This window comes from Pelecanus crispus, chromosome 3, assembly GCF_030463565.1.
Source record: "Pelecanus crispus isolate bPelCri1 chromosome 3, bPelCri1.pri, whole genome shotgun sequence".
NCBI lineage: Eukaryota > Metazoa > Chordata > Aves > Pelecaniformes > Pelecanidae > Pelecanus > Pelecanus crispus.
The window spans coordinates 142,764-155,507 of NC_134645.1; the positions used below are offsets into that span (position 1 = coordinate 142,764).

General features: G+C 43.4%; 1 protein-coding gene across 1 annotated transcript in view; it reads right to left on the reverse strand.

Moving 5' to 3' along the window:
• Nucleotides 1-9,659, reverse strand: part of RIN2 (Ras and Rab interactor 2) — a 53,016-nt gene extending 43,357 nt beyond the window's left edge. The window contains exon 1 of the mRNA XM_075707400.1: nucleotides 9,591-9,659. Coding sequence (XP_075563515.1) covers nucleotides 9,591-9,647 — 57 coding nt within the window. The 5' untranslated portion in view covers nucleotides 9,648-9,659. The remainder of the gene's footprint in view (nucleotides 1-9,590) is intronic.
• Nucleotides 9,660-12,744: the final 3,085 nt, after the last annotated feature.

Here is a 12,744-nt window from a genome sequence, read left to right on the forward strand (position 1 = left end):
TTCTTTGCTGCAGCAACACTGTGCCGCTGTTAAAACCTTCCCAAAGTTGCACCTGAACGCAACTGAGAGTTGATTTATTTGAACTGACCAGGTTACAGCCGTGTCCCTGTTCCCACCAGATAGCCACGAAGGCTCTAACACTGTCTGCGGAGTCACGAACTCAGCCACATCAGGAACAGAACCGCCTTATGTGCCTCATCTTGCACTAACAGCTAAAAAAAAATTAACTTTTCTAACAGATGAAGCAAGGCTCAGTTTTTAGCTTTAAATCACGGCATTCCCTGAAGATGCTTCCTACTCACTGTGACAGCGTGAAGTTTTTCTAGCACCAAGTAGTCAGACATGAGCAATTTCACCAGCTGTAAATATATTGGGGCTTCCTGTCACGGCTTGCCCGGAGCCATCTCGGAGGGCAGGCACCACTCGTCAGCTACAGCACGCAGCGTGAGTCAGCGCCGGGAGTCTCATTATCGACCGCCACTGATCCACCAGGAGCTGCAACTATATTTAACCATTTAAAATATAAACTCGTGAGGGAAATCACTACCTGAAGCTCAACATATTATTAAACACTATTCAAGGATTTAAGCTGTTAAGGAAACAGACCTACTGCAGGTAAGAGCTCCGCTGCATACAACACTGAATAAGGTCAGCAGAGCAGCCTTTTCATTCAGTCGGCAATATTACTCTATGCCAGTGCTACATGCACCGGTCGCCCTGTCTGGTCCCCGGGGGGAAGACGGGGGGATCACGAAGGGCCCAGGGAGAGGGTGGAACCAGAAGAATCACCCCGCACGCCCAGCTCCTTTGCATAGAGCACGGTAAAGCCTAAGGCCAACCACACAAGCATCTTAAAAACAGTCAATGAGAATAATCAAGCTGGAATTGACCATCTATTCGTTTTCAAGGGATTATCGTCAAACCGCTGAAAGGGATTATGTCAGCTCTGCCAGGCAACAGATGCGTCGCCTTCAGCCTTCCTTCAAATGTCAGCTGTCTGCTTAAGACTCAAGCAGAGCAGGAGACACGCTGCTTGGCAATCCCCTGGCTTCTTCGAAGAAATCACCCATTCCACACAGAAAAACTGATCAGGAATAAGGGGAGGGCGAGTCGGTGCTCTATCCAACTCTCGAAGCCTACCCGGTGTTTTCTTTCCCGGGCCTGCTGTCACGGAGAGGCAGGGAGCCGAGACGCCCCAGGAACAGTCGCGCGTGGCAGGGAAGCCAGCCTGATGCCGAGCGCACACCCCGCTGCAGCTGCGGCCAGCGGATTTGTGCGTTGCCAACGCACAGAAGCTGTAGAGACGGCAAGAGGGAGATTTTGGCAGCTGGCTGGAGGTATGGGGGCACCAGGTATCGTGAGAAGCAGCATGGGAAGCGCGTGCTTCTGCTTCAAAGACAGAAAGGGGAACCGGTAAGCAAAGCGGAGCAACCCTGTTACATGAGCAGCTGCTTTTGAATCATAAGCTGCCAGCACCACAGCCCAGACTTCGTTCCCTGCAAAACTTCCTACACTGGTAACTGCATGAAAGCTAAGCTGCTCTTCCACGTGAGCCAGCTGCTAGACACGCCGACAGGACGAATCAGCTCTGCGTAAGGAGCTCCTCTTCGTGGGCAACATCGCCTTAGTCTTTGCACCCACAAGACCAACCGTAGCCACAAAGAACCATCGCAGCAGCAAGCGTGCCCTGTTCTCACACGCATTGACAGAGCGTAAGCGCCTCACAGGCCAACAGTTTGCACAAAAGAGTTTTTCAGCATCTTTCCCTGAAAAGTATGCAGTACGAGGAGCTCTCCGCAGAAGCATCCACGGGCTTTCGGCCACCGCCTGAAAGCCCGCCTGGCCGCGTTGCCGTCTGGCTGTTAACTGAACTGTGTCAGCCGGCTTCGACCAGAGCTGCTGTGGTGGTGAAATCTCACGAAACGTCACCCTCCCAGAAAACAAAATCTCTGGGCACTACAGCAAAGAATTTTAATCCAACTTTTACTAACAGCACGACAACATGCTCCAAAACTCAAGCTGACACTCCACGCTATCATTTCGTACATCAGTTTGACCCCAGAAGATGGAACGGATCCACAATGCAGAAGAATTTACTGCATAACCTTCCTACGCTGCCGTTCCTTAATTCCTTTGTGTACTTATACCTAAAAAGCGACCACGGCAGCACGTTTTCTGATGCTTTCCAATATCCAATTTATCTTTGGAGGTTATTTGAAATTATTTTTGTACGGCTGCCACATTCAGCCTCTAACACAACTACCTTTTACATCTTTGTCTGGGAGAGGTGCTTGCTTACATAAGATTAAAGTTCTTGAAAACAAATATTTTAAAACAGGTTTTAAAACTTACAAATGCTTGAAATCGGAACAGCACAAAGCAAGCACTGCAAAACAGTTTTATCTTGAAGGCGTTGTAATCTTAATGCTTTTTAATTTCTGTGTCTGCCTTGAAGAGAACTTGTCAGAAACTGTCTTGCCCAACAGGAATTTTTCTTTGTTTAGCAATTTTATTTTTTTCTTTTTCTAAAGAGAACTTAAACAAAATGGCACATTTCAAGCAGTCTTACGCTCATATTCTCTTCTACAGGCCAAATTCCTCGGGTATATTGCACATCCTCCATGACACAAGGCAGTCTTTCCTTAGTCTATGAAAAGTCAGTAGGTCCTTGACAAGCAAACTAGGTCAAGTGCTGAGCATCAAACCTGAACCTGACCTACCAAGTGCCCCAGAACAGGACGCACTCTGCAATCAAACTGTAACTCATCAGCTACCAGCAGGTACTGCACCTGAACTAAAACATTTATCTTTAGGAGTAAAAACCTCATTTTTTAAAATAAACTGCTAATATTTTCTGCAAATGGCAACTAGTTTTCCCTAATTTTTTTCATGTAAAAAAAAAAAAAAAAGGTCACTCTTCTCCTGATTAAAAAATAATTAAAAAAAGTCTTTTGGAGTTGCATCACTTGGTATTCTTGCAATTAACTGACACATACTATTACAACAGCACCTGACAGATTCTTTTCTATCAAATAACGTAAGGTCTACTCATGATTTTATGACTTCATTTCTGAAGTATTTAGGATCAATGAAACTTCTGATCAGTGCATGTGGTGCTTGCACGATTAGCGTTATACAAGAAACAAGGTATGTTTCTACAAAATGCAGGAAGGATCCTGGGCGTGTACGATTGTTAGATCCAACCCTGAAAAAACAAGCAGGAGCAGGAGGCCGCCTTCTTCTTAGGGGAAGGCTCAGAATATTTGAATTCTTCAAACAGATTTCTCTATTCGCAAAGAGCGTGATTCCTATTTTGCTGAAAGTAACGGGAAAACTCACCCATTGGTTTCAACAGACTCGAAATCAAGATCATAAGAGGCAGTTTCCGAAGGGAAATACAACCATAAGTGGATGAATATATTTGTCAGAGGCCCCTGTTAGTGTAAAACAACATACATGAGCCCCAAAACTTAAAAAGTAATCTGAAGAAAACTGTCACAGATTATTTCGGACTGTGAAAGAGATATTACCCTGCTATGCTACAGAAAGAAGAGGTTTAAATGAAAAGAAATGTATTTGAACGTATGACATCTTCTCAGGTGGTGAATTATTTAACAGGATAAAAGACCCCAAATTAAAAGGAGACCTTACATAACATGATAAATAGCCATTTCTGTGTCCCATGTTTTTCCTTTGGAGTTTATTTCTGATAAAACACTGTTCTATAAGTTAAAAAGAAACTACAATACAACCACTGTAAACCCAAGTACTAATTCTGACTCAGTTGTGGTTTAACCCCAGCTGGCAACTGAGCACCACGCAGCCACTCGCTCACTCCCCCCCCACCAGTGGGATGCGGGAGAGATTCGGAAGAGTAAAAGTGAGAAAACTCGTGGGTTGAGATAAGAACAGTTTAATAATTGAAATAAAAGACAATAAGACAGTAGTAGTAGTAATAATGATAATAAAAGAATATCCAAAGCAGGTGATGCACGATGCAACTGCTCACCACCCGCTGACCGATGCCCAGCCAGTCCCCGAGCAGCGGCCCCCCTGCCAGCTCTCCCCCCGTTTCTATACTGAACACATCACCATACGGTATGGAATATCCTTTGGCCAGTTTGGGTCAGCTCTCCTGGCTGTGCCCCCTCCCAGCTTCTTGTGCACCTCCAGCCTTCTCAGTCAGCAGAGCACGAGAAGCTGAGAAGTCTTTGACTAGTATAAACACTACTTGGCAACAACTAAGCCATCAGTGTGTTATCAACATTATTCTCATACTACATCCCAAACACAGCACTATGCCAGCTGCTAGGAAGAAAATTAACCCTATGCCAGCCAAAACCAGGACAGACTCAGACAGCATGAATTCACATAGCAGCACAGTACAGTATTCCCTAACCAAACCTATCCTAAACATTAGATTGCCACAAATACCCCCCTACTGTAACTGTTCACATTCCTAAAATCCATGAATGAAATAATTAATGCAAACATCTTAAACCACAACATTTCCTTTCATAACATATCACGCTATGCTTACTGTCAACTGATTCTTCATTCAGCAAGACTGATCTCAGCTTTTAGAAGCTGGCAGGAGTGACAATGTAAATCCTACATACAGACCACAAAGATAACTCATCACGGCTCCCCAGCACTCTCTCACCTGAGCACATATATTCCATTTTTATGTTTCACCTCTTTCAAGATGTCATATAAGCAGCAAAAATCAGAGCAAGTGCGTACACTAGAAGCAACACACTCCCAAGGAGCTACAGTCACCTTTCTGAAGCTGCTCTGTCTACACACGCATCGCTGCTGAGCATCACGGAAAGCACATGCCCAGGACCAAACACAGACCGGTGCCCCTCAGAAGCCCAGCATAGCTACAGGTCTTCTTACTCATTCAACTCATGAAGAGTTTCCCAGTCCCAAGAGCAAGACAGGTGGCTTTGACTTGATGTCTGTTTCAGGACATTTTTAGAAAAATCAATCATCCATCACTGCAAGGCAACTGAATTCCTGTTTTTTGTGTTGAAACACAAATAAGCTTGTACAGAGAATTAATGAAACTGCTATCTTTCTGAGCATGCATTGAAAGAGTCAGTCAACGTGACCACTGCAGAATGTCCTGAGATTTACAACAGCTAAAGAGGAAAAGGTAAGATCAGTGCTTCTGATCTGGCAAGGAAACATGGGCTGAAGACAGCAAGGAGCAGTATCAGACTGGAGAAATGAGCCTCAGCACTTACCACCCCCCTTCCTGCCAGCATCTCATTTTTTGTTCTTTCTGGAGACCTGCATCCTCTTTGGCATCACATCTTTTCCTTCCTGTTTTGATAAGCAGAGCGTAGCAACCCTCAAAGAGCACCCTGTGTGACAAGGTGGCAAAGCGCCAGAGACAAGGCAAACTGGCAATGCTATTTCTGCACTTGTCCAAATGGCTGAATACTATTAAATATTTTGATATGTGGCTGCAATTTCTGGTTATTTTGCACAGTGAGCTATAAATTCCCAAGACCACTAACATTATTCAGTGTCTTATTCATCAGTAAGCAACACAGTTTTACCCAATGTTTGATTCTGGGACAGAAAAGCTTTAGTGGTGTAAAATGTCTGATGCCAGTTCAATAAAGGTTGGAACATTTTGATGAGAAGGAGGATGGCTCAGTAAAAAGGATGTTTGTCAGAGACGTATATTCAGTTCCTTGCTCTACCACAGACTCCCTCTGTAACTACTGGCAAGCTATTCAGTCCCAGAATTACCCAAGCCTAACTCCATCTTTGCTTCATTTCTATTACCTGCTGGTGCTCAGACTTCATCAATTACAAGATGTAAAGACTCCAGAGAATTTAGCCTATAAAACTGCAGAGCTTCACTCTTTGTAAAGTGAGGACAATACTGTTTTCCTGGTGTACTAACAGTCAAAAGAATGAATGTGAAAAAAACTAAGATGGTTAGAAGCTACAGCAATGGGAACTATTTAAGAACCAGAAAGAAAAGTAAAGCTGGAATTTCCCACTGGTATTTGTCAATGAATTTTCTCGTAAATGTTGCTGAGAACGGTAAGATACTCTTTATGAGGATTTCAGTGCCCTGAGAAACTGCATGCCAGCATGCTAAAGGTTTCTTGGGCAAGTGTAAAGTAACAAGCACAACATGAGAGCCATATGCAAAGTACACTACACAGTCTGCGCATCTGGGAGAACATTCTGAAGTACAGGTCAGTACGGGTAAAAGCCTATGTCTTCATTACTAGGTCTCCTAAACGCAGACAGACAAGGCAAATTAAAATCATGTAAACTTAAAAAATGTGATGTGCCAAGTGTTTTCTTTGCTCACCTGTACAGCTGTAGCAAATGTAACTGTTGTCACAATTTTACAAATGTGGGAGAGGGAAAGGAAAGAGAAGGTAATCTGACTGGACACACAAGTGCACACAGACAGACGCCGGGTACGCTACACACAGGCTGGATACACTGACCGCCTGCAGTTTCCAATTCAATGCCGTAGGTTCAGAACGGTGTTCCAAGAGTGTAACTTCCCAGGAATGGCGAGAGGTCTGAAAGGTAGCTTTGAGGCATCTTTTATTCCCACTGTTCTTCAGGCCATTCCCCTGCCAGGACGTCCTTAGGAAAATTTAGGACAACCTTAGTTTCTTAATTGACAATGCTTCTTATGGCCATCAGAGTCTGGCATCTTGAAATTGTTCGGGCATACTGCATTCCTAATAATTTTCAGTAACTACAACCGTGACAATCATGAACAGGAGGCACACAAAATAGCTATTCCAGCATCTATTTTCCACACAAGAATTACTTACACAAGGAGATACCAAAGGACTGCAGAAAATGACACAAGCCCTTGTTTACAGTCCCACTGACATCACGATTCCTTCAGCAAACACATGACAACCTAGAAATATTGCTCGCGAGACAGTTTCTTGCTATGATTTGAAAATATGACCAGTCTCCCTATATGGCTGTAGATTGCCATCAAACAACGTTGATGTTTGTGCCTATGAGACATAAGACACAACAAAAGCACGCTGCAAAACTGGGAAGTGGTTCCTGTCCCCAGAAGACCCTGTTTATTGCTGACCACGAGAAGTTCTGAGCAAACCAAAGAGGAAAACGTGCTGTCACTGCAGAGCTGATCATTTGTTTCCTAAATACTGGCCCGGTAAGATTGCCTTAAGATAAAGAAAACATGCAACACATGAAACACACACTTGAATGTGCATGCGTGTCACTACAACAGTAGTACGAAGCTGCTGACACAGACGCTGGTCCCACACACTGCACCAGCAGCCATTATAGCTCTCCGTGTGCTAAAGGCACCGGCCACCACTTGGCTTGGTTCTCCTTTGCCTGTAGCCTGTCATGAGTGTCATCGCCTTCGAAGGGAGGTGATCAAGGTAAGGAAATTCAGTGCTCAGAAGCACCTGTAAATCTTGCTTGCTTCTTAGAGCAAAGCCTTGCCCAGCAAGACAGCCACTGTGACCCTGGCATTATATAAACAGCAAAATTCTAGCACAGAACAGACAAAATCAGCTCTGTTGTATTTAACCCTGATCCCACGCTGGTCTACGTGACAGCTTACTCTCTTCCTTACATCAGAAAGATACACCTATCTTCCTGGCCAGTGGTAGGACACGACAGCTTGGTAGGTCAGCATACTTTCAATACGTACATAAAGTATGCCATACAGTGGCACTGCCTGGACACTGCTCTTCCTGTCCTGCTCTCCAGAAGCATATGGTGCTCGCAGCTGTACTCACACAGTGCACACGAAGCCTTTGTTAACTACTTTTTTTCTGGAAGAAAATGTTAACTACAGCCTTATCTACAATTAACTTCAGCGCTGCCTCCAGACCTCCTCCACTACACATAAATAAAACCATTAATGGGATTCGGTTGTCTTTGGAAAACTGTACCGATAACTCCTACTGCACCTCTGCTTTTTGTGATGCCAGTTCTCCAAAGTCTCTCCACTGCATGAAGACTCTCTCTCTGTCATATAAAAAGACCAAAACACGTTCCCACATTCCCCTAGAAAACAGCAAGCTCACTGCAGCCCGGAAAGCCCTGACTGATCCCCCAAAGCCTTAACAAACCTCGCATGGAGCAGCAGGCAAAAGAGAGGACACGGTGAGCCATGCTTACTTTTGCAGTGATTGTTCACACCTGAGCTCAGCTGCTACTGCTGAGCAAATCTGGGGCCAATCCTGCAAGTTAACTCTGCAGGAAACACTGGGAAAAAGCAAAATTAAGTCATCAAGTTTAATCCTTGACAGAAGTGATTTGTAACTATGTAGAAGCAAAGATGATCACAGAAGACGCCCAAAACCTAATGATGGCAGGCAGCCAATCTGAAGTACATCCTTCCTCATGCAGTTCAAGGTTCCACCTTCCAGCTGTACTGAGGTTAGCAGGGAAAAAAAAGAAATCGGATATTCACGCCCAGGGAAAAATGCATTTCTAAAGAGTTCCAGGGAGTACCTGAAGGTGCTTCAACCGAAGGCCCGACCTCCCACAGCACTGAGCAGCACCTCAAGTCTGGAGAGGCCTCCACCCACGCCCGTACTCCCACCTGCTCCCAGGGGCATGAGGGAGCCTGTGTGGCACCCTGCCTTCCGGGCCCCTCGTGCACTGCCGTGCATCAGCTCTGCTCTGCGATAGAGTGCAGCTGCGGGGGGACAGAAGGGCTCTCACCCGAAACAGATTTCTCACTGGAATATGCTGTATTAGGTGTGCTGTAAGCCACATGACACCTCACAACAGCCCCCAGAACACAGAAAATTCCAAATAAATGGAATTATTTCTGTTTTCTCTCTATAAGCACATCCACGCCAGAACAGAACTACTAGCTCTCAGTGCCTGTATCATCAGGAAGCCGGCTGAGTATCTTAAGGGAGGAAGCATTAGACTCCTTTGAAGTACGTAGGTGCCTGAAGACAGAGTCACCTGCCTTGCTGGGTTTTTGAGAGTATGGCAGTGAGCTAAGCACCAGCTTCTTGTTCATTTCAAACAAGATGCACTTACACTTTAAAGAAAAAAACCCAACCAAACAAATCCCACAAACAAAGCAAAAACACCAAAACACAAAAAGGACTGAAATATATATTGAGAAGACAAATATAGTATTTTTGTCAGTGTTCAGATTACACACCAACAAGGAGCCCCCACCAATTTTTCTTAAAATAGGCGAGGAAATGAAACTGATTTTCAATCCAATAATGGAAATCATGAACGTGTACCGCAACTTTAAGCTACACAAATCCAGTTTACGAAGGCTCTAATAATTTTATGCCTATGCATAATAAAGATTACATTCTCACCTTAATGGCAAAGAAAGCCACAAGCTGTTTTACACCAAATATTCTATTCAGTGTACAAGAAAACAATATACACATTAAATAACTGGATGGTAATCTAACCACGAATACCCCCTATAAAAAGAGATGCTCAGTGAAGCGCTTCCTATTTCACAGAAAAGGCTTGCTACGTATCACAGACTGTACTGCACATTCTGCAGCACTTGTTTCACATAAACCCATCTACTTCATGTTCCGTATAAATATCCCATTTACCTTAAAGAAACTTCCTCTTTTGTCCAGACAACGGGCTTTCATTGTCAAAGACGACATCTTCCCTTGGAAGACTCCACTGTATGCCTTGAACTCCTAAAAGTAGAAACATTTTTTTAATGGTTAGTCCAGTCTGTAGGAAATTCCTTTCTAAGCCACAGAAACAGTCACAATAGGCCTTGTGCCAAAACCCTTTCCGTCAACAACACGGTGCCATTTATTTCCTACCAGAGTCCTTACATATCCCTCTAGTCTATTACTTTTCCATAAATTGCTTCAAAAAGACAGTGCTACTACTCAGAGTTCCATGTTTCTCCCTTCCCTTCACAGCTGATCTGAGTAGATTTTAATGTGCTCATTAAAAAAGAATGCTAAAACATAGTGATTGCTTTGTTTGTTTGCTTGACCTCAGCATGAAGTACAAATAGAACAAAATGTTAGATGTCACTACAATCTGCTCTGAAATATTACAGTATTAATGGGGCTGACCAGGAGGGGGAAGAAAAAATTAAAATCACCCACAAGAGAGGAAACACATTACCATAAATATAAAACAACAACCACCACCACCACCAGCAAAAAACCACCACAAAACAAACCAACCAACCTACCCCAAACACCCCCCAAAAAATCCTGCCTGAAGATCCTAAATGCAATTAAGTCTTCTGAGAGTCACGTCCAAGTGAGAAACTGAAGATGCAGTTAGGAAGAAGCAGCATTTTCCACTATCAGGTAAACTGAATGAATGGTTTAACACCCAGAAGAATACAGTAACACATAACTAGAACATGTGCACATAATGAGAAATATCACGGGGGTGATCTCCAGCTGGTTAGCAGAGTTCCTCTAAAGTCACAACCAGTTCCCACTGGTAATTTGCGAACAAACTTCTGAACTAAAGAGGAGCCAAGTTCCATGGCTAAAAAGTCCTTCCAGGATTTCTAACAGTGAGCTTATAATTGCATTTAAATAGCCTAACTCTTCTCACTCACACATTTACTGACCACATAGTAGGTAGTTATGTTGGAAGTTTCAGTTGCCCAAATGGCAAATATTGCAGGTGTAACACATTTTAGATTTAAGATAGAGGCACAGCTTTTGATTTGATACAAGCAGAAATTAAAATATAAATGGCAGGGAACAGCAGTGAAAAAACAAGTTTAGCGGCATGGCTGCAGATAGAGCTTGAGCAAAACAAAGCAGCCAGGACCGAGAATGCAGAGAGTTAAAAACCCCCAAATCTGACACATACCCCACCCTCCACACACACGCTTCTGCTTCCCTCTAATGCCCTGTAAGAGAGCATCAACAAGGGCAAATAGGACCAAGGACGGGCTTAGAAGAAAAAAAGGTTAAATGAAAAGCCCTGGCAAGCACAAATACTGGGAAAGGGTGAGAGGCAGAAGCAGGAGAAAGAAACATTTTCTCTTGTTTTTAACATGCAGCAGGAAGCTTTAAATTGTTCACCCTGTTTCCAGAGGTCATACCACAAGAGCACTAGAAAAGGTTACATTTTTCCACTCAGATTCTGGGTAAAAAGCAGCCATGCTGGTAAGCTCAGGAACCAGCCTGTTTTCCAGGCAGAGTTTGCAGACTTTAAAGGTTGAAAGAAAAATCCTGAATTTTGCATTCTTGTGAAAGCGGAACGCTAGAGGATGAACAAGAGAAGACAAAAAACAGCGCCGGTGGTGGGGGATCAAATTTGCGTTGTACATCAGCTTATTTAAAGGAAACGCTCCTGATGAGGCTCTACAGCATTGTCATCCGTGTTGCTTTGCTGCAAGTCTAAGTAACTTGATTCCACCAATCCTGCAAGAGATTGAAGTCCAGTGAAATGGGTGGGTTTACAGGTGCTATTAAAGCAGTTGAGCTCTGCGTCCTCATTTGCCACATGCGCAAGGGTACAGAACAGTTGTTCCATTCTGGGGAGCACCAGACATTTTAAAGACTTTTAGTATTTTATAGTGGCTATTCTAAATAATCTAAAGGCTGCCACATAACACGAGGTTTTTTAAATTATAAAATAAAAATGTTTTCTTTCAACGAATTCTGAAAAGAGAATTTGCACCTCAAAGACTTAAAGTAGAGGGAGACCCAAGAAACCCAAAGAGGAATTCGAATAAAAATTCAATTTTCCAAGTTGATGCTATCCTCTTAATGACAACATCAGATTCAGTTCCACAGAAAAAAAACCCCAGAGATTTTAAGTAAGTTACATTAAGCATTTATGAGCAAGACCATACAGTTGTATTTGCATCTCTAGTCTCAGTTGTTAATCATTCCATTTGCAAACAATGACCCCTTCACAGGAAATAGATTTTTTTTTTTTATTTAACCACAAGGATGTCTGCATGCAATCCTATTACCAAAATAAGACCATGCCAAGATTTTTACATTCATCTTATTTCAAAACAGAACAGAAGTTTGTAAGCTTCTACACTCAAACATACAGAAGAATGCAAACATACAAATACAGCTTGCCCTTCAAAGAGCAGTATGACTCTAAGTCAGAAGAGAGCCTCAGACAAGACCACTGCTTATTTTGCTTATAAGAGGTTCTGAAGCTCTAATCTTTTCCACAGCTGCTATTACCATTACTATTTATGTCATATTATTACTATCTGAATGACCATATATCTGAGCTTCAGCTGAGCTCAAGTCCTTGCTCTTCTCGGCTCTCTACACAGCCAGCAGATCAATCCACGCTACCCTTTGCGGTTACAGTGTAATTTCAAACTGTCTTAGGGTAACCTACATACTGTCCCATGTTTGAGTGGTTTTTAGCATTTCTGATTAAAATCAGCACAGTGGGAAACACTACTGTTGGGGCTTTTTCCCTTTTTTTTTTTTTTGGTGCACATGGTTTTTTTTTTTAGGTCACCCAATACGCAAATAGACGCTAAGACCTGCTGGTAAAATGGATGGCCAGGGGTGGGTGCAACACTCCAGAAACTGAGAGTGGGTCCCTACCCGTCTCTCACCTTGGAGCTCAGAGGTACCCCTCACACGGTGCACAGAAACAGCTGCAGAAAAACAAACCTAGTGTCGGGAGGTTTCATTTCCCTGCACAGCTGTCCACGTGTGAGGCTTATTCAGATCCCAAACAGGCTGAAGCAGCACTGCTCCGAAGTTGTCTTTGGTAAGTCTGGGCAGTATG